At 41.0% G+C, this 22,926-nt stretch overlaps 1 protein-coding gene across 2 annotated transcripts in view; it reads left to right on the plus strand.

Moving 5' to 3' along the window:
* LOC127446970 (FERM and PDZ domain-containing protein 4-like) overlaps nucleotides 1–22,926 on the plus strand; it is an 88,092-nt gene that overhangs the window by 19,008 nt on the left and 46,158 nt on the right. The window contains exon 2 of one of the 2 annotated variants that reach the window (XM_051708378.1): nucleotides 12,870–12,989. In XM_051708378.1, the coding sequence (XP_051564338.1) occupies nucleotides 12,870–12,989 (120 nt within the window). Of the gene's footprint in view, nucleotides 1–12,869; nucleotides 12,990–22,246; nucleotides 22,390–22,926 lie in introns of those variants that run through there. The other variant, XM_051708379.1, reaches the window with a different exon arrangement.

A 22,926-nucleotide genomic window follows, 5' to 3' on the forward strand; every position in this document is an offset into this window, starting at 1 on the left:
CATTTAGATCATTTATAAAAAAGTTGCACTGTACATATTATTGCAATCAGTAAAAACATCAGACTGATCAAATAGTCATGTGTCATATGTTGTTGGAAAGCTGTCAAAGAGTAGAATACAACCAGCCTATTTGTTTTACTCACAGACAAAAATATAGCGAGTAATAGCTAAGTATATGTCTTTGACAATTATGTTGGTGTTGCTTGTATGCCATGTTTTTGCTTATAACTTCACGAAATATAAATGGAACATAACACATCACTTACCATTACTTAGAGGAGGTGATTATCTTTCAAACGAACCCACACACAAGGTAATCAGATGTATAGATCATTAGATAATCCACATGAAGCACAATGTTACATATGACCACCAGGAGATGGCGCCAAATACATGACACAGACTCAATGATGACTCAAATGACACAGAATGAAACTCATTCTGTGAAATCTCATTACTAAAATCATGTCTGCATGCTATACAAACCTTTAGTCATTGTTGTGTTTGCATGTGTAATTAGTTCTTATGTACAATTATTATGTTTTATTTGTTTGGAGAGGCTTTTGGACACTATGCTAAATTATTTTTGTAATGCTATAACTTTTGATTGCTTTGTCGTATCAACACAAACTTTTTCTCAGATACAGGTGACATGATTGGGAATAAAACAAAGCTTTTCAGAGCCTTATTTTACACCTAGCGATATATAATGTCAAATAAAAATAATAATAATAAAACAATTTTTTGCCTCAATTTGTTTTGTGAGTTGTTTGGCTGAGAGTCTCATAATGTATCATAATCTATATTATTAAAACATTTGAAACGTTTTCTTTACAATGATACCAAACACTTGACCCTCCTTGTTTTTTGGGGTTTTTTGTCGAGTTTTAAGCCTTTAATTTTGGGTATGCCACTGAAACAGGAAATCTTTAAAAATGCCCTCAGAACTTAGAGTTAAATAGTTTCACTGGAAAACATGACAAAAATACTCAGAATGAGACCAAAGAAACAAATGACAAGCAATAGAAAAAGAAAAAAAAAAACACACACTAAACAAAGATACATGTTAAGTATAAAGTATTCAAGTAAACATTCAGAAATGTACAAAAGTAATGGCATGTAACATAAAAACTACTTAAATTACTGGTCTTCACTGTATAATGATGATAATACATTAAAACGTTTGAAATCTGCTACTATAAGTTATCCAGCCAAGAGCAGTGTGTTTTTCTCATGCTTTTATTCACATTTTTTATTTTTATTCACTTTAAATGTAATTGAGTGTGTTTACATTAATACCTCACCAAGACGGGCATTTTTTAACAGAATTTTGAGGTGGATTTAATAGTTTAAGCGTGCATATCCTGAACTTAGCAAGCGCTCTCAGAGCTCACAGCGCGTGATTACCAAAATGAGGAATGAAAAGTGATTCTCTTAACGAGATCAACCAATGGCTGTCTTGCGATTGAGTGATTGATCGTTATCAGGTAATCAGCAGCCCTGGTGTAGAGTAAGGGTACGTTTACACGACAACAATGTATTAAAAAGGAAGACGTTTTTCCTTTGCGTTTTTGAAAAGTTTCGCGTACAGACTACAGAATTGTCAAAATGAAAACAACTAAAACAACTAAAAACGCTGTATTATGCATGCCAGGCCAGTAGTTGGCGATGTCACTTTGTAAAGAAACACTACGCGCCTGCGCACATAAGCATTCTTCCACAGAGCGGTGAATACAAACAATGAAGATGGCGAAAGCATCAAGCAATTTTGTCTGGACGAACGTCTTGAGCACAGTCCTGTAGTCCGGCATTGTAGTTTTGAATGTCTCGCACGTTGTTTTAAAGTACTCGCGCGCATGCTTATAGACTGAACACGTAATATGCGTGTGCATGATGTCATCGTTTTCACAAATTCGCGGTTTTGTATGTTTACACAAAGACGATAACGGCATCGTTTTCAAAAACTTGCACTTTGAAACTTGTTTTCAAAAGTTTGCGTTTTCAGGCCCCAAAACGCCATTGTCGTGTAAACGAACAGACAAAACGCATTAAAAGTTTTCTGTTTTTAGTTGAAAACGTTGTCGTGTAAACGGCCCCTAAAAGATTATTCTTGTACTATAAGAATCAATATCAGGAACATTCAAACAAAGATCACGATTAATCTGAAAATGTATTATTTTGGCAAAGCCCTCACTGTATGTAGAATGTTCTAAAATGGTCACTTATTAAGTTCCATTTTAGTTGTTTTGTGTCCTTCAACGTTCTGAATGGACTATTCAGATAGGGCGGATCCTTTGAAGTTGCCAATGGAATGGAAACTTGACTCGAGATGGTCGGTGCCAGAGAACACGATGAGTTTGTCTCAGCTCTCAGGAGCGACTGAATTATTGATGACTTGCACATACGAGCTATCAGATTCATGTGCTGGAATGTTACAACTGTGTGATCACTTTACTGAACAAACAAAAAGCATTAAGTAATTACAGGGAGTCATAGTCCAAGATGTTAAACATTAATCATTACTATAATGGAGTTATTGTCAAGGGGAAAACGTTTTACAGTTGACCACCAAATGGTCACCGCCTATGAGCGTAGAGGGGAAGTGTTTTCAAGACCACTCAAAAGCATTTGTGATTTGTACAGATGGATATTCATAATAACAAGTTCATGTTAACATGTATATTGTTTACGTCTTGTGGCTATACTTTTAAAACGGTGTGCATTTGAATGTTTATGGACTGGCTCCATTCACTTCCATTGTAAGTGTCTCACAGTAACCTCGATTTTTGCTTGTTTTTTAAATAAACAAGGGATGAGTCAATTGTTTCTTGTGATAATTAACATTGGGTTGATGATTGATTAATCTTGGGTCATTTGAGCTTAACATGGATTGAATCCGGAACATTCCTTTAAAAGTCTGAATCTTTAAAAAACTAATTTGTGGTGTTTTGTAGATTTCAACACACATATGTGTATATTGCGGTACATTAACTATATGTAGAAATTTACCAATATCTACATACCAGTGCTGGGGAGTAACCAAATAAAATGAGCAATGCTGCTAATTTAACTATATTTTACAGTGCAGTGACATTAGCTCTGCTATTTTTGAAATAATGTAGCTTTTCCAGTAAAAAAAAACGACTTCCGCTATTCTCGAAAAATCTTAGCTTTTCCTGTAACAAACTACTTCCGCTGTTTTCAAAACAGTGTAGCTTTTCCACTATCAGACTATTTCTGCTATTCTCTGAATATCGTAGCTGTTCCAGTAGGGCTGCAACTAATGATTATTTTGATAATCGATTAATCTAACGATTATTAGAACGCTTATTCGACTATTCGGCGATTATTGCAACGAATAATCATTAGCTCTTAACCAATTATTCAGCTTGTGCGCTGAGTTGAAAGGTTGTATTAAACATGTTTACTAACTATAAAGAGGACAAAATCATCTTTTAAAATACCTCTAAATGACATTCACTGAATTAAAGGAAAAAATACTTAAGTTTAATTTAGTAAATATTTCACTGCAAAAAATCCTATTATTATCAAGTGTTTTTGTCTTTCCATTTAAAATTGTCTAAAAATCCTTAAAACAAGATACATTTACTTGAGAAGCAACATATAAGATATTTAGACTTGCTTTAAGAGAATGTATCTTAAATATAAGTGTATTTTGTATATATGCGTATTTATTCACTTTATACTTCTGCAAGTGCAGTAAAGACAAAATATACTTATATTCAAGATCTATTCTCTAAAAGTAAGTCTAAATATCTTATATGCTGCTTCTCAGGTGAATGCATCTTTTTTAAAGGATTTTTAGATATTTTAAAATATTTGTATTTTTAATCATTCTCAGATAAAACAAATTTCTTCTGCAGTATAGCTGCTAAGGTAAATGTATGTTGTTTTAAAGGAGTTTTAGATATTTATATTGGAAAACAAGCCAAAACAAAAACAAATCAAAAGCGTATTTTGTTGTCGTGTATAATGGGGTGAAGACTACCCTCTCTCACCTTTCTGTTCACTTCAGTCCATCTTTAACTTACAAAAAAACAAACTCTCTCTTATTAATAAAGCTGCGTATTGCCAATTTTCTTCAGGATAAGAAACACACAGTGACACATATATTATGATTCAATAAGTCACGAGTCATCACGTTATAATCTAGCTGCATTAAGCGTGTGCGGTCGAGGGATGAGCGTCCCGTGAGAGAGTGTGCATCAGCCGGTGCAGTTTCAATCTCTCCACCTTAGATCGGGACATTCACGCAACTCATAGAAGAGGCGCTGAACTGCACAGAGAAATGACCGTTTCAGAGTTTGTAGTTATTTACATGATCTGCTTCTGTATTATTTAAACTTTAATAGAGCTATAATGCATTAAATATAACTGCATTAAAGATGTAACGCATTGAATATAACCGCATTAAAGATGTAACGCATTAAATATAACCGTATTAAAGATGTAACGCATTAAATATAACTGCATTAAAGATGTAACGCATTAAATATAACCGCATTAAAGATGTAACGCATTAAATATAACCGCATTAAAGATGTAACGCATTAAATATAACCGCATTAAAGATGTAACGCCGGGGTGTTTCCTTTTAAGAGCGCCGGCTCCACTTATTCCACAACGAGAGTGCTTCTGTATTATTTTGTATTTTTGTATATTAATTCCCTCATATTTTGTGATCTACATCAGCTGAAGCTGTTTGGAAAGTTTAGAGTGCATCTGGACTGTGATCTGTGTAATCTGTGTCATGGACTGCAGTGCTGCTCTCACGTGTTATCATTAGAGTTTAATGTGATCTCATGTTATGTTAAATGAGATCAAACGACTGTTCGACAACAAACAATTTGGTAGACAATTTTTTATTGTCGACGTTGTCGATCACGTTTTCCAGTGACAAACTACTTTCCGCTATTTCCGAAATAATATATCTTTTCAAGTAACAAACTACTTTCCGCTATTTTCGAAATAATATCGCTTTTCAAGTAACAAACTACTTTCCGCTCTTTTCGAAATAGTGTAGCTTTCTCAATAACAAACTACTTCCGCTATTTTCAAAATAATATTGCTTTTCAAGAGTCAGACTACTTTCCGCTATTTTTGAAATAGTGTAGCTTTTCAAGTAATAAACTACTTTCTGCTATTTTCTAAATAGTGTAGCTTTCTCAATAACAAACTACTTCCGCTATTTTCAAAATAATATCGCTTTTCAAGTAACAAACTACTTTCTGCTATTTTTGAAATAGTGTAGCTTTTCAAGTAATAAACTACTTTCTGCTATTTTCTAAATAGTGTGGCTTTCTCAATAACAAACTACTTCCGCTATTTTCGAAATAATATAGCTTTTCAAGTAACAAACTACTTTCTGCTATTTTCAAAATAGTGTAGCTTTTCACGTAACAAACTACTTTCCACTATTTTCGAAATAATATAGCTTTTCAAGTAACAAACTACTTTCTGCTATTTTTGAAATAGTGTAGCTTTTCAAGTAACAAACTACTTTCTGCTATTTTCGAAATAGTGTAGCTTTTCACGTAACAAACTACTTTCCACTATTTTCGAAATAATATAGCTTTTCAAGTAACAAACTACTTTCTGCTATTTTTGAAATAGTGTAGCTTTTCAAGTAACAAACTACTTTCCGCTATTTTCAAAATAGTGTAGCTTTCTCAATAACAAACTACTTCCGCTATTTTCGAAATAGTGTAGCTTTTCACGTAACAAACTACTTTCCACTATTTTCGAAATAATATAGCTTTTCAAGTAACAAACTACTTTCTGCTATTTTCGAAATAGTGTAGCTTTTCCAATAACAAACTACTTTCCGCTATTTTCAAAATAGTGTAGCTTTTCAAGTAACAAACTACTTTCCGCTATTTTTGAAATAATATCGCTTTTCAAGTAACAAACTACTTTCCGCTATTTTCGAAATAGTGTAGCTTTTCCAATAACAAACTACTTTCCGCTATTTTCAAAATAGTGTAGCTTTTCAAGTAACAAACTACTTTCTGCTATTTTCAAAATAGTGTAGCTTTTCCAATAACAAACTACTTTCCGCTATTTTCAAAATAATATTGCTTTTCAAGTAACAAACTACTTTCTGCTATTTTCGAAATAATATCGCTTTTCAAGTAACAAACTTCTTCCGCTATTTTCAAAATAGTGTAGCTTTTCCAGTTACAAACTACTTTCGCTATTTTAGAAATTATGTAGTTATTCCAGTAACAATGTACCTCCACGGTTTTCAAAATAATGTTGTTTTTCCAGTAACAAACTACTTTTCTGTTTTCAAAATAATGTAGCTTTTCCCGTAACAAATTACTTTGTCTATTAAGTAGTGGTGTAGTGTGACAAAAATGCTAGATTGACATTTTTGTTAAATTGTATTGCACACACAGCTTAACAGCTGAGCGATCTGAGTTGATACTCAAACATTATCTTAGAATGTCCTTTACTCTTTCTTATGAAGGGTTAGCGAGTCTGGTTCATTTGAGTGAATTTGTTCCTTTTGAAAGGTTTAAAAAAAAGTCCCTGTTCAGAAGTCTCTGGGTGATATTTAACTTCTTTTGTGTAGCTAAATATTATTATTAGTTGCATTTAGGGTAAATGTATCTGTTCACTGTTAACCCTAATTGAGATCCTCATTGTCTTTGTTTCAGACTAATACTGCTCTGATTGTAAAAAATAAATAAATAAATAAATAAAATAAAATTATATAAACTAACAGTTATGCTTTTACATTTTCAAAATGGTAGTTTGACTGTAGTTGAACAATTTTAAATTATAAGTAGCTCAAAGTAGTTTCCACAACACTGCTGTGTACCTAGAGTCCAGAGAATTAATTAAGTGGTATTCACAGCACAGTTCCCCTGTGTGAGCCACACTAACTGACATTACAAAATAGATTTCTGGATACTAATTAATTCAAGATATTTGTTTGTCAATCGCCCTCTCAATTAAACTCAGTTGATTTGAAATACCATGGCAACAGATCCCAGCATGTTATGGTGCAGTGCATAGATTATATGAACGGTTTGCATTTTAAAGAAGTGTTACCAAATGAAGTGTGTTCGCTTGACCATTATTGTTTTGAGACTTCAATGGAGTAGAATTGCAAAAAATGTTAAGGAGCATTTTTAAGATAAACATTTACAAGATATTCAGTTATATCATGGAGCGAGCAATTTTATATTATGGTAATGGTAATGCATGATTATGACAAAAATCAGAATTGACAATTATTTCATTTGATATTGTAATTGCAATTCATTTTGATTTTACATTAAAATACTTATTTTGGGTGGATCAACTGCACTGCATAAACATTATGTAGACTACACATCCAAAACAAAAACAAAAAAGCTAAGAACTGTTCATGAATTACTTTATAGCTGTTTTATACACCAGTAAATCAAAAAAACATGTTGTTAATAGAAATTATGACATAATGGGAGTAGACCTAAATGGAATGTGATACAGTAATTGACACTTTTCATGATTAGTTCATTGTGCCAGCTGTAATTGTCATCTTGATTATTTATTGATTAATTGTTCAGCCCTCGGTAATGATATAAATCACAATATTTTGCTTGAAATTCAACAGTAAAAACAGCTAAACTCCAGTCTGCATTGTGCCTAAGAAACATTACAAGTTCTTCTTTTGGTCATTTCTTGTGTAGCTTATTTTAAAAATCTATTTGCTGTTTTTAGGTACAAGAATATTCCAATCTGGCTTTCTTTTTTTGGCCGCTTCTGTTAGGGGTTGCCACAGTGGACCATCCATGATCCACATATTTGACTTTGCACAGGTTTTATGCTGGATGCCCTTCCTGATGCAACCCCCAGTGGCTGGAGGGACTCACACCTATGGGGCAATTTTGAGTCTCCAGTTCACTTAACCTGCATGGGGGAATCTGGAGCACATGGAGGAAACCCACGTGAACATGGGGAGAACATGCAAACTCCACACAGAAAGGCCTGGTTAAGCCAGGACTCAAACTTTGGACCTTCTTGCTGTGAGGCAACAGTGCTACCCACTGAGCAACTGTGCCACCCCATATATTCCAAGCTGGCTTTAAACATGAATAATGTGCACTCTTAGTACACTTCATGAATTCTGCAGCGTGCGCTGCCTCACTAGTGTGCTATCATTCTTAGGTACGTGGCGGTGCAGGCATCATTTATTGATGGCGTGCCGAGTGGCTTGTGTTTCCCTGTCTGGTACAGTTACTCACAAATATCCCCAGCATGACCCAATGGAAGTGAGGAAAATTCGAGGTATCAATGAGAAACCAAAGTTAACGAAGACCCTTTTTGAGAAAATGACGTTGGAATGGAGTTGTGATAATCCAATGTTCTGTTTTGAAGACTCATCATTTCAAATAGTGAGTTTATTGTTTTATTTTTTACCATTTTTGTGATTTCTCTGAAGGGTGAAAGTTGATTACTGCGATTCTGAGTATTTGTTGAGCATTTATTTAGTAGTAGTAGTTGTTTATCTTGGTAGTTGTCCAATATAGGGGGCTTAATGAAGATTTATTCATTTAAAATGGTCCAAAGTAGATTTAAACATGTGGCTTCTGTATAAAATTTGTGGCAACAACATGATAGTAGTTCAAGGTAGTTGGATAGTTGAATGTATTGATATAGTTCATTAGCTGTTGGCTGTTTACAAATGCTGATGTTCCCCTTATATAAGCATAACTCTGAGCACCCTTCCTCTGTGGAAGTTTACTGGTTCCTCAGTGATTTAATGTGAAATTAGTAGATAGTTCTTTATTTATTAGAAAAATACTATGAATAACTTATAAACCTGAATAGGTAAGCATGTGTGCTGTCGAGCCTCTGTGATGGAATGAATCCACTGTAGGAAAGCCAGGTTTCTCTTTTTGTACATACAAATACAATCAAGAGAAAATAATAATAGTTGCTTTTCAAATTTTACCAATTCTGTCAGAATTGTATCTCCCAAATGTATAAGTATCTTTGCTATACTTTGGTGTAAATGTACCCAAAGAGCTTTACACAAATACTGTCAGTCCTCTATAATTTCAGTAATCATGTATATGATGTTGACATCAATAAATGCCTAAAGCTTTGCCTGACATCGCTTTGATTATATAACCCACTGAGATGTCAGGCTTTCTAAGGAATGGGCCGACATTTCAGCATAAGAGAAATTTCAAGGCACTTAGAGTACAAGAATGCAGCATGACAATCTTGAGGCTTGCATGCTTCCATTACATAATTAATTAAATTAAATTAATCAGCTGTCACAAACGCAGTCCAGGCTGTTATCAGTTAAAATTGAAGGAAGACCTCCAAAAACATTCACAGTCTACTGATAATAACCTCCACATTAGTATGTGCCATTAAAAATAGATGTGATCAAAACAAAATTGTTTCATTCAGAGTAGAAAACCTTTTTAGTGTAATTAAGGAATTTTAAAGGTACAAGGAAGTGAATATCTAATGATACGAGACTAAGGCCAGACACATACTTGCAAGTGCTTGGCCAACGTGAGGTCCGGTTGAACATGCTTAACGTGCAAAATTGCGTAACTTTAACAGTAAAAAAAACTTCAGTACTCAAGGGGGCGATAGAGTCACCTTCAAAAGTATGTGTCATTAAAGTATTTCACTATGTTTCGAACCATTTTGAAATGCAACAATACACACTTGCGTATGTAGAAGAGTCTGTGTTCACGAACTTGCGTAGACTGTTTCGACTTTAATGGTCTGATCCTTTACTGTTGATTTTCAGTAGTTCTAATTTTAGTATTCTTGATGAACGACATCAATTTTAACCTCTTAACAATCTTCTATCCTCTGTGGTATGTAGTCACATTAAGTTTTTTTATCACAATATAGATAATGATACATCCTGAGACTCTCAGCCAAAGACACTGCTGAAAATAAAATAATAAAAAAATAAGCCAAAAATTTACCTTTTTTCTTCTTTTTCTGATTTGACATTATATATCTCTGGGTGTAAATAAGGTGGCTCAGAAAAACTGCTTTTGTTTTGTTCCCAATCATGTCAACAGTATCTGAGAAAAAAATTTGTGTTAATACGACAAAGCAATCAAAAGTTATAGCATTACAAATATAATTGATCATAGTGTCCAAAAACATCTCCATGTGTCCAAAAGCCTCTCCAAACAAATAAAACATAATAATTGTACATAAGAACTAATTACACATGCAAACACAACAATGACTAAAGGTTTGCATAGCATGCAGACATGATTTTAGTAATGAGATTTCACAGAATGAGTTTCATTCTGTGTCATTTGAGTCATCATTGAGTCTGTGCCATGTATTTGGAGCCATCTCCTGGTGGCCATATGTAACATTGTGCTTCATGTGGAATATCTAATGATCTATGCATCTGATTATCTTGTGTGTGGGCTTGTTTGAAAGATAATCACCTCCTCTAAGTAATGGTATGTGACATTTTATGTTACATTTATTTTTCTTGAAGTTATAAGCGTAAACGCAGCATATAAGCAACACTAACATAATGGTCAAAGACATACTTAGCTATTTCTCACTATATTTTTGTCTGTGAGTAAAACAAATAGGCTGGTTGTATTTTACTCTTTAATAGCTTTTCAGCAACATATGACACATGACTATTTGATCAGTTTGATGTTTTTACTGATTGCAATAATATGTACAGTGCAAAATGTTTTATAAATTATCAAAACGGAACATTTCTGATTTGACTGCAAATTTCAAAGCACTTGTTCAGTTTTGGTCATAATGTCTACATGTATTGTAAAGTAGAGCTTCTAAGCTTTCAAACGATACCTATTTTGTGTTGGTCAAGACTGTAGTTATTCATATATTGATGATTATTCTTTTTCTCACGGGCCCATCCGAGCTTAAATAGTTAAAGCAAGTCGGTTCAATTGGCGGTCATCTTGTAAAGCTCCCAAGCAGCTATTTTTCCATACATACAGCTTGTATTTACTTAAACATAGAAAGACTCCAAAACTGTTTGTCAAGATTACATTTGAATAGCCTATTTCAAATAAGCAATAAAATCTGTCAACAATGGTGATGTCATCAATTGTGCTTTATTAGCTAAAAAAAATTACGTTTTTCAGGCTAGTCCAGCTAATGCACATTCTAGATTTAAAAAAATAAATAAACAAAAAAACACAGGTGGTGCCTCTATTAAAAAAAGTCAAATTTAAATATTTATGCATTCATACCATGTGACCAAGGGTAAGTAATGGGACATAATTGAACACTCTTTATGTGGTAACTTGTGTTGGATGTGCAAAGCTAACAGTCTAAGTGAAAAAAAAAAGTACTTGATTAAAATGTGTTATGTAGACATTTGGCCTAACAAAATGTTGGCAAATTGTGTATTAAAATGTATATTTTTTGCATGCAGTCAGCAAAAACAATGCAACAAAGCTGTGTTGGCTATTAATTGTTAAAGCAATTTTCCAGGTTCAGTACAAGTTAAACTCAGTCGACAGCATTTGTGGCATAATGTTGATTACCACAAACATTTATTTCGACTTGTTCCCCCTTTTCTTAAAAAAAAAACAATGGAAGTCAATGGGGCCAATCTGTAAACGTTAAAATACTCACTGTTTCAAAAGTATAGACACAAGACGTACACAATATTGTGTTAACATGATTTTAGTGCAGTAATTTACCAGCGTCACAGCGTTTACCAGATATGTGGAAAACACGGATGGAATCACGGGAAACAGAATTAACTATAAAAGGCTGAGATTTATGGTTTGCATGAGCTTCAACAGTAAATGAATGTGAGAAGCCGCTGCTAGTACACTAGCCACATCATTAACATCATGTGCGCTCTGTGTGTATTAATGACAAAGAACAGGGCACTTTATTCACTGTGAAGTGCGTAGCACATGCAGCCTACATTATTTATACAATTTAGGGCTGTCAATCGATTACAATTTTTAATCAAATTAATACCTGGTATGCTGATTAATTAATAGAATTAATCGCATACATAAATATTTGCTGAGAAAGCCCCTCAAATAACAATAATTCAGTATATAATTATTAAATAATTATAAATAATTATATTTAAATAATTATAAACAATATATATATATATATATATATATATAAAATACAGATAATTAAAATACATTACATTATTTAGGCACACAAGTTAAGAATGAAAAAAGACAATACAATAAGCGGCTTTAGAATGTCAATGTACACCTGCGTCAGATGGACACTTTTGGAGCAGCTCTGTTGTGATGCGTCATCAAGCTATGTTTGAACGCAAGAAGGTGTTCTCCTCTTGTGCTGTCTGCTGTCGGTAAGCGTGGTTTGTTCTCTGTTTGAGCTGCGCGTTGCCTATTCAGCGAGTTTCGCTTACTGCCCCCTGGAGAAAACAGGTGGTACTCAATGCTTGATTTGATTATATGGAAGGAATATTCCTTATTATGATCCGGGGACATGATTAATTACATAAATTTTTTTAATGTTTTATAATTAATCACACTAAATTAACGTGATAAATCGACAGCCCTAATGTAATTACATCATAGCCTTTTGCGGTTTAATAAACACATTAGCCCATATTGTGAACTGCTTTTCCAGAGGTGAGAAGTGAAGTCGTTAAAAACATATGGTTTTACTGGTTTAACTTGTATTGAACCCAGAACGTTCCTTTAATATATTATTTTGCGGCGCCCTCAATTCATAAGCTCTCAACTCGCATAAAATATATTTACATATTTGTTGTGGCGCGGCTGATTCAGATTCACCTCCGAATAGCAATGCAGGAAAGTGCTCTGTCGCAGCTTGCATCTCTTGACGTGTGTTTTCCTGTGTTTCCCTTATAGCCACAGGACCAAAGCCTCCTGCTGTCCCCTGCCACCTCCAGGGAGCTGGGTGCCATCCCAGGGAGCCCCCAATGGCTGGGATATGGCCTCCTCTAGAGAGGGTCGTGACTGCTACATCAAGTAAGTGTCTCTGTATGCAAGATTCCTCCTGTTGCAGATGTTCGCAAAGCTGCTCTTTGACTGTTGATTCTGCCGTAACTCTCCACACTTCTTCCATCTGAATACTAATTCTCTCCTCTCGCCGCAGTGCACACAACGCAGTCTTGGCCTCAGCGCGCTCTTAACACATGCATGAAGTAAGCGAGGCAGTAAAGACATGCGAGTGTGAGAGTGACGTGCAGCAGGGAGCAGCTTTGATCTTTTTGGAGTGCTGAAAGAGTGCATGCACATTAGCATGCTGAAATCTGCATCAGTGTCCTGCAGTGACAAACGTGAACAAGATGCAAATGCTGGTTTTCAGTCCTCTACTGACACAAGGGAAATCTGAAGATGAAGAAAAACTAAGTGTAACAAGTAAGTCCACAGCTGCTTCATTTGAAGGGTTTGTTTTTAACAGAGGAAGACGAGCTTTTGCTTTGTTTTCATCCTGCGGGCACTGATGAGAACTTGAGTGCGTTCCTTCTGCTTCTAAAAATAGTGCATTAGGGGCCATTAATGCTGGACAGAATAGCATACTGAAATCCTATTCTTCTCACAACAATTGTACAGAGCGGTTATCTGAGTTACCATAGACTTTGTCAGTTCGAACCAGTGTGGCCATTCTCTGTTGACCTCTCTCATCAACAAGGCATTTCCGTCCACAGAACTGCTGCTGTGTGTTTGGCACCATTCTGAGTAAATTCTAGAGACAGTTGTGCATAAAAATCCCAGGAGCTCAGCAGTTACAGAAAAACCAGCCCGTCTGGCACCAATCTTCATCCATGCGATTATCTAATCAGCCAATTGTGTGGCAGCAGTGCACTGCATAAAATCATGATATGGGTCAGGAGCTTCAGTTAATGTACACATCAACCATCAGAATGGGGAAAAAATGTGATCTCAGTGATTTGGAGCGTGGGATGATTGTTGGTGCCAGATGGGTTGGTTTGAGTATTTCTGTAACTGCTGATCTCCTGGGATTTTCATGCACAACAGTCTCTAGAATTTACTCCGAATGGTGCCAAAAACAAAAAACATCCAGTGAGAGGCAGTTCTGTGGACGGAAATGCCTTGTTGATAAGAGAGATCAACAAAGAATGGCCAGACTGGTTCATACTGACAAAGTCTACGGTAACTCAGATAACTGCTCTGTACAATTGTGGTGAGAAGAATATCATCTCTGAATGCTATTCTGAGATGCAGGTTGGCGCTGTTTTGGCGGCATGAGGGGGACCTACACAATATTAGGCAGGTGGTTTTAATGTTGTGGCTGATCAATGTGTATATAACTAAAAGAGCCGCTTACATATTCATGTCTTTTTAAAGATGTCATTCCATAAGTGACACATCACGCCATCAGATCAGCATGAGAGCTGCATTCACCGTCTAGGCCACGCCTCATGGAGACAGACTGCCCTCACTGTGAGAACATGAGTCTCAAGACGCTTCGCTTGTGAATCGCCCTTGCTCTGAGGGATGATTCAGCCTCCCGCACCCTCCCACCCGCCGCTTCTGTGACTCCTGAGGGATGACACGAGGAGGCACGGTGGGGCCTCGAGGTCAAGCAGGATGAATTTGAGGTGGACCTCATGTCGGCACATGGCCAGCGATCCCCTCAATCTCCATATACTGCGTCTATGTCGATACAGTATGTGCGTGATGACCTCATCACGTTTGGTGGTTCTAATGCTGGGGATGATGATGTTATTTCTCTTTCTGCATCTGGCGAGTGGTCAATGGAGGACGTTGCCGCCCCTTCACCCAGCAAGGGCGAGGAGCATGTACGCACTACTGACAAGGAGATGCTTTGTGTCCTTTCAAGGGTGGTCGAAGAGCTCGGTCTCGAGTGGTCTCCTCCAGAGGAACCTGAAAAATCTCGCCTTGATGAATGGTTCTTGCAGTCCAGACGCCGGCAAGCGACTGTGTTCCACAGATCTGCCCTGTTCTTCCTGGAAGTTCATAATGAACTCTTGCTGTGCCCCTATTCAGCTCGCTTGCACAGCGATTCCAATTTCCTCACTAAAGTGGACCACGGGGAAGACAAAGGTTATGCCCAACTACCCCCTGTGGAAGAGGCGGTAGTGGCACATCTTGGCCCGCAAGTAGCAGGGCATGGAAATCATGCCCTGTTCATCCTTCCAAGCTGTGTCGACTGACTTCCGCACTGGCTGGAAAAGAATACTCAGCAGCAGACCAATCAGGTTCAGCACTCCACGTGATGGTGGCGCTCCAAGTTTTCCAGGCTAAGCTCCTCAAGCAAATGGATGAGCAAGGCTACGATCCAGAGACATTCGGCGAGCCCGTCACTGCACGGGTCATTGGCAAGTCAGTTGGCAACCTGGTAGTTTTGGATCGTCACATCTGGCTGACCCTCACGGAAATGCATGATGCAGAAAAAGCCGCACTATTTGATGCTCCGATGTCTCCAGCCAGCCTTTTCAGCTGCTCTGTGGATAGATTTGCTGAGCGTTACTTCACGACTCAGCAACACTCACAGGTTATGAGACATTTTATGCCAAAATGGAGCAATACTTCATTATAACCGGCTCGCTCCCGTTCTGTCTAAAAACTCCACGCCTGCTGCCTCAGAGCCAGCAAAAGTTGCTACCGAGCCGCTGGTGCGTCGATAGATCTAAAAGACATGTACTTTCATGTTCAAATTGTACAACATCACAGGATGTTTTTGAGATTCTCGTTTGAGGGAACTGCATATCAACTCAAAGTCCTGCCATTTGGATTGTCCCTGGCTCCTTGCACATTCACAAAGTGCATCGATGTGGTACTCGCCCCTCTGAAACTGAGCTGTATGTGCATTTTGAACTACCTTGACGATTGGTCATTACTGGGCCAATCAGAGGCTCTATTATGCCAGTACCGGGACTTATTGCTCCAACATCTAAATAGCTTGGGCCTCAATGTCAACTGGGCGAAGAGCACGCTCTCCCCCAGCCAACAAATCTCATTTTTAGGAGTGCGTCTCGACTCCGTGAGCGACCATTTTCAGGCCATTCACTAGTGTCTGTCTCGATTCAAACTGGGGAAAACACTTCCACTGAAGCTGTTTCAAAAAGCACTGGTGCTTATGGCAGCGACATCTGCTGTCATTCCATTAGGTCTCTTACACACGAGACCTCTTCAGTGCTGGCTCAAGCGCCGTGTGCCACGGCATGCTTGGCGCCAAGGGCACATGCGCATCACTGTATCTCACCGCTGCCTAGCTGCTCTAGCACCTTGGACAGCTCCTGCCTTCTAGCAGCAAGGCGTCATGCTGGGGGAGATTTTCAGGTGGAAAGTGGTGACCACGGACACTTCCAACACAGGTTAGGGGGTGGTGTGTGACGAATGCCTGGCTTTCGGCACCTGAACAGGTGCGAAGAGGGCGTTACACATCAACCGCCTGGAGCTGTTGGCTTTTTGTCTAGCCATGAAGGCTTTCAGTCCGAAATAACGAATTATTATGTTCTAATTCGTTTAGACAACATGACAGTTGTGGCGTACATAAACGGCCAAGGTGGAATTTGTTCCCTACCAATGATGAGACTGATGCGTCACCTTCTGTTGTGGAGCGAGCGTCATCTCCTCTCCCTGCGAGCGACATCTGTCCCAGGCCATCTGAATTATGCGGACCTATTGTCATGTCAAGGGGCGATGCCAGGCGAATGGAGACTTCATCCTCAGACTGTCCTGAGGATTTGGAAAATATTCGGCAAAGCAGAGATCGATCTATTTGCCTCCGCGGAGAATGCCCACTGTCCCCTCTGGTACTCCATGTTCCAAGCTCCGCTAGCAGTGGATGCAATGGCCCACAAATGGCCTGTGAAATGCAAATACGTGTTTCCCCCGGTGTGCCTCCTTCACTGTGTCATATGCAAAGTCCGAGAGGACAAGGAAATTATTATTGGTTGCGCTGAATTGGCCCAACCAGTCCTGGTTTCCAGAAATGATTGAGATTTTGGTTGGCCCTCCATGGGAAATACCACTGAGGAGGGATCTCCTCTCTCAAGCGCAGGGCACAATCTGGCTTCCCCAACCCAAGCTGTGGAACCTGCACCTGCAACCAGACTGATGCGCTCTATTAAGGGCTCTATTTTCGAGACCGTGCGCACCGTCTTATCTCATTTTCATGAAAGCGCAAGCGGGCAGGAGTGTTTGCGCTATCTTTGGGTGTATGCGTGCAAACTGTGGGTGTGTTTTATGTTAATGAAGTGGCGCATAGCACTATTTGCTATTTTCCTGAGAAATACAGTCATAGCGCTAAGACGTTTCAAAAGCATGTCTGTTTTCAGCGCAAAGTTTAAGCTCAGTTCCTGCATTTGCAGTTTGGAGATTGCAAGTGAATGTACTCCATTTTTTGACGGTCCAAAATGCATATTTAGGGTGCATCAAAATAATCCACACGACTCCAGTCGACAAATAAAGTTCTTCTGAACCCAAACGATTGATTATTTTTTAGAAACAAAACAATACTTATAAATTTTTAACTACAAATGTTCGCTTCCGTACATCTCTGTTACGCGCTCGTGAGAGGGATGACATAAGCTCATTGGTAAGGTCACGCGTCATGTGGAGGAGGAGGCAGGAAGTGCGTCATTGTTTACAAGAGAAACTTGAACAGATCACAGACCAAGCGCAGTATATGCGCTTTTTCTTCAATTCCATTGCACTCCATCTATGCATGTTTAAGAATGCTAGAAAGTTCAAACAAGGGGCCGTTCGCACGTCTTTGACTGGTGCGCCGTGTTTGTGTTTTCAGCGTCCTGCATCTTAGAGTGCTAATGCGCGCTTCACACAAGATGCATTCTTGCGTTCCATCTGCACTACTAAATTTTAGGTCTTCATTGTTGGTCTACTGTATGTAAACTTGCGCTAGACGGATGTTTTCTTTTCAATTCCATTGTGCTCTGTCTAGCATGTTTTTTAAGAATGCAAGAACGTTTAACGTCATGGTTACTGGCGTAACCTCCGTTCCATGATGGAGGGAATGAGATGTTGGTGTCGATGTAGTGACACTAGGGGTCACTCTTGGGAGCCCGAGACACCTCTGGTCTTTGATAAAAGGCCAATGAAAATTGGCGAGTGGTATTTGCATGCCACTCCCCCGGACATACGGGTATAAAAAGAGCTGGTATGCAACCACTCATTCAGGTTTTATGCTGAGGAGCCGATATAAGGTCCGGCCATTTCAGCGGGTAGTTCAGCATTGTGGCAGGAGGGACACAATGTGTCGTTCCCTCCATCAGGCGCACGTCTTCAGCTCAAAAGGAGGTGGAAGGCGCTATGTGCAAGCGATACACCCGGCCAGCTATCCCGGGCTTATCCCCTTGTGTTGCGTGCCACTACCTGGGATGAAACCGGTTCCACCCGGAGGTTGTAGAACCTTGCAAAAGTGTTGGGTGTTGCCCAGCCCACTGCTCTGCAAATGTCTGTTAGAGAGGCACCTCTGGCCAGGGCCCAAGAAGCTGCTACACCACGGGTAGAATGGGCTCATAGCCCTACCGGGAGCGGCATGTTTTGGGCGAGATATGCCATAGTTATGGCGTCAACGAGCCAGTGGGCGATCCTCTGCTTGGAGACAGCGCTTCCTTTCCGCTGTGCACCAAAGCAGACAAAGAGCTGCTCAGAGACTCTAAAGCTCTGCGTGCGATCCAAATAGATACGTAAAGCACGCACAGGACACAGCAATGACAGGGCTGGGTCTGCCTCCTCCTGGGGCAGCGCTTGCAGGTTCACCACCTGGTCCCTAAAAGGGGTTGTGGGAACCTTGGGCACATAGCCCGGTAGGGGTCTCAGGATCACGTGAGAATAACCCGGACCGAACTCCAGGAACGTTTCGCTGACAGAGAACGCTTGCAGGTCACCTACCCTCTTGATGGAAGTGAGCGCAGTCAGGAGGGCAGTCTTCAAGGAGAGTGCCTTAAGCTCGGCTGACTGCAAAGGCTCAAAGGGGGCTCTCTGTAGACCCTGAAGAACTATGGAGAGATCCCATGAGGGAACGAGGCGCAGTCTGGAGGGATTCAGCCTCCTAGCGCCTCTTAGGAACCTGATGATCAGGTCGTGCTTCCCTAAGGACTTACCGTCAACTGTGTCGTGGTGTGCTGCTATGACGGCAATGTACACCTTCAAGATGAAGGGGGACAGCCTCCCTTCCAGCCTCTCCTGCAGGAAGGAAAGCACTGATCCGACTGTGCATCTCTGGGGGTCTTGGTGTTGGGAAGAACACCACTTAGGGAATAGACGCCACTTAAAGGCATACAGACGCCTCGTAGAGGGGGCCCTAGCCTGAGTGATCGTGTCTACCACCGTGGGTGGTAGACCACTTAGGTCTTCCGCGTCCCGTCCAGGGACCAGACATGGAGATTCCAGAGGTCTGGGTGCGGGTGCCAGAGGGTGCCCCGCCCCTGAGAAGCACTTACCTGGCTCCTTGTGACCACCTCCGGAACAGCCTGGGACGGGGGAGGAAGAGGCCTGTCCTCGTAACCCGTGGAGGCTGCCATATCGGGGGCAGCTGTGTGCCACAGGGCACCACTGGAGCGCCAATCCTGCAAGAAAAAGCCCATGGACGGTAGTCGTGGTGACAACCGTACACACCGGGTATGTGACCCAGGGAGGAAGGAAGCCCCTCTTTTGTTGAACTGTTGGGTACCGCAGCCACTTGGGCGTGCAGCGAAATCAAACAAAAAGGCAACAAAAGATTTTCCTCCCGGCCCTCCACCGGGGGATGGAGTGGTCTTCCTACCAGCTCCACGTGAGTGGGTTCCCTCGTCCCTGGGTTGCCCGTCTCAGGGGCGCTTCGAGGACCTCCATGGGTTCTTCAGCGCCGGCTGTGAGACGGGTGGCGTCGGCTTCCTGCGGTGGGCTCCACGCCGGGGCCGGGTCGAAGGGGCGGGCTGCGGCGGAGCCGGTGCAGTCACCGCAGGGGGATGCCCTTGGCGATGAGCAGACGGGGTGCGGGATCTTGAGCCGCGCCGGGGCAGGATGTGCCAGATTGCCTCCGTCTGCTGCTTCACCGTCAAGAACTGCTGGGCAAAGTCCTCAAAGGTGTCGCCGAATAGGCCCACCTGGGAAATGGGTGCAGCAAGGAACCGTGTCTTTTCGGCCTCGCCCATCTCGACCAGGTTGAGCCACAGGTGGCGCTCCTGGACCACTAGTGTGGCCATCGTCCGCCCGAGAGACCGTGCCGTGACCTTCGTCACCCGGATGGCGAGGTCGGTCGCCGAGCGCAGTTCCTGCATCAAATCTGGGGCGGAATTACCCTCGTGCAGTTCTTTCAGCGCCTTGGCTTGGTGGACCTGCAGGAGAGCCATGGCGTGCAGGGCAGAGGTGGCTTGTCCAGCAGCACTGTAGGCTTTAGCCGTCAGGGATGACATGAGCCTACAGGGCTTGGACGGGAGCTTAGGGCGTCCACGCCAGGTGGCGGCGCTCTGCAGGCATAAGTACACCGTGAGCGCCTTATCCACCGGGGGAATCACCGTATAGCCCTTGGCCACCCCGCCATCGAGGGTAGTGAGAGCAGGGGAACTGCGGAGTCGGGGCCGGGCAGTGAAAGGTGCCTCCCACGACTTCGTCAGCTCCTCATGCACTTCCGGGAAGAATGGCACTGGAGCGGGGCGCGGCTGTTTTGAGCGGCGCCGCGAGCCCAGAAACCAGTCATCAAGCTGTGAGGGTTCAGGGGAGAGCGGAGGGTTCCACTCTAGCCCGACACTCGCGGCCACCCGGGAAAGCATGTCCGTCATTTCGGCATCGGCCTGTGACTGGGCGATCGTCCATGAAGGGGGAAGCCCAGCTGAGGCTTCTGTGTCCGACTGGACAAGCCCGCTCTCCGATGCTGCGCTCGAGAGCTCATCATCTTCGCGAGCTCCGAACAAGAAGCCAGACTCGCCGTGCGACGAGCCGGCGAACTCATCCGGAAGCCCGATTGGGGCAGACGAGCGTGCTGGGTAATGGGAGGTCCGCGGGGGGATACCCGGCGGAGACGATCCCATTGGGGTCCCCAAATCGCCCCCAGTGCTAGCCGCGCTGGCCTCATACCCGTAGGTAGAAGGACCGAGGCGGGGAGCCGCTGGGGTGCGACTGCAATGTTGCCATGGTCATGTTCTCGCAGTGAGAACATGAACCATTCACAAACGCTGCCTCCGTGTGGGTCGCGCCCAGACATGAAAGACAGCGATCATGACCATCCGAAGTTGAGAGATAATGACCGCAACCAGGAATAACACACAATCGGAAAGGCATCTTTAGAAAGACGTGTCCAGACGTTCCGTGTGTGTGCTCTTTTAGAGAAATATACTCTTTTAGAGGGGAAAAATGCTCTTTCAGAAAATATACTCTCTAGTTTTTCTGCCGAAGCGCCCAGTGGCGTTCTCTGCAGTGCACCAGTGCAGAGGAGGGAGAAGCCGCTGAAATGCGCCATCAGATCCAGCAGAGGTGAATGAACAGTACTATTCAGCTCAGTGAGCATGACCGTTCGGCTCCGAAGAGAAAATCTGAATGAGTGGTTGCATACCAGCTCCTTTATACCCGTATGTCCGGGGGAGTGGCATGCAAATACCACTCGCCAATTTTCATTGGCCTTTTATCAAAGACCAGAGGTGTTTCGGGCTCCCAAGAGTGACCCCTAGTGTCACTACATCGACACCAACGTCAAGTGAGTGACAGATAGGGAATGGGACCTTCACAGGAACAAGTTTTTGTGTCCATCCACGCTGTTTTCCGTTTCACTTTTTTCAGCATCCTGCGCTGGAACACCAGTGCCACTTTAAAAAGAACTTGACTGGGGGAAAAAAACGGTCTCGACACCTGAATTCTGTTTTATTTGTTGCACTTTATCTTGTTTTTTTTTTGTGCATAACGCGTTCGCTCTGAACGGTCCTTATGGGGTGGTTCACACAAGATGCATTCTTGCATTCCATTTGCGCTAGAGTTTTTGATGTACTGTATGTTAACTGCTAGACAGACATTTATGTTAAATTACGTTGCAGTCTAGCTGTTTTTAATGCAAGAATGTGTCCTGTGTTAACAACCCACAGAGTGCGTTCTTGAGTTCTCTCTTCACTATTTTTAACCTGTTGGTTTACTTACACATACACCAGACGGCTATCTATGACTGCTTTGCTGCATCTCTGAAAACAGCTTGTCTTTGTTTTGTTTTTCTAATTAGCTACCCTATCAAGGGAGGGAGGAGCTTGTCACACAATGTGGGGGTGCATCGGACAGGGTTGCTTTAGAATCGGCCAACTTATGTAAGAATGGAACATGAAATAACACTAATGCGTCGTATGCTGGATATTTTGGGCAAAAAGCTTCACATTGGGTCTGTCTGCTTGCTTGGCTGAGATGCGACTTCTTCACTCCAGTGCATCAGTGCATCTTTACTGCTACTCTGGTGTGTAATAATTTATGCTTTAATGTTGTTATGGCAATGTTTTCTTGATGTTATCTGAAACCAGGTAATTAGTTACAGTTTGGAAATAGTGTTATCAGATACGCAAATGTTTTGTAGCAATGTGTGTTGCTTACTGCGACATGTGGCACATCCAGGAAAATGTTTTGTGTGGTGGCCAGATAATCTTTGGGTGAAACACTAAAAAGACAGTGACATGGCTAAATCTTAAGGTACACAGGGAAAAAAAATCATTTTTAGTGCAAAAATATATTTTGATATTTTGTCTTGTTTGCAGAGAAATCTTAACTAAATTTTGTGACGTTTATGCTTATAACAAGAAAAAAACTCTTTGCCAATGGTAAAAAAAAATAAAATTAAAAAATTAAAAAAAAATCTTGATTCAAAGGAAATCAAGTTCAATTTTCTTTTTTCTTGTTTTAAGCAAAACCCTATCAAATTTGTTTAGATTTCTCTGAAAACATTTTATTCTGCTTATGTAATTTTTTAAGCTAAAAATATTTTTTGCATTGGATTGCA

The sequence above is a fragment of the Myxocyprinus asiaticus genome, chromosome 10, assembly GCF_019703515.2.
Source record: "Myxocyprinus asiaticus isolate MX2 ecotype Aquarium Trade chromosome 10, UBuf_Myxa_2, whole genome shotgun sequence".
Lineage (NCBI taxonomy): Eukaryota > Metazoa > Chordata > Actinopteri > Cypriniformes > Catostomidae > Myxocyprinus > Myxocyprinus asiaticus.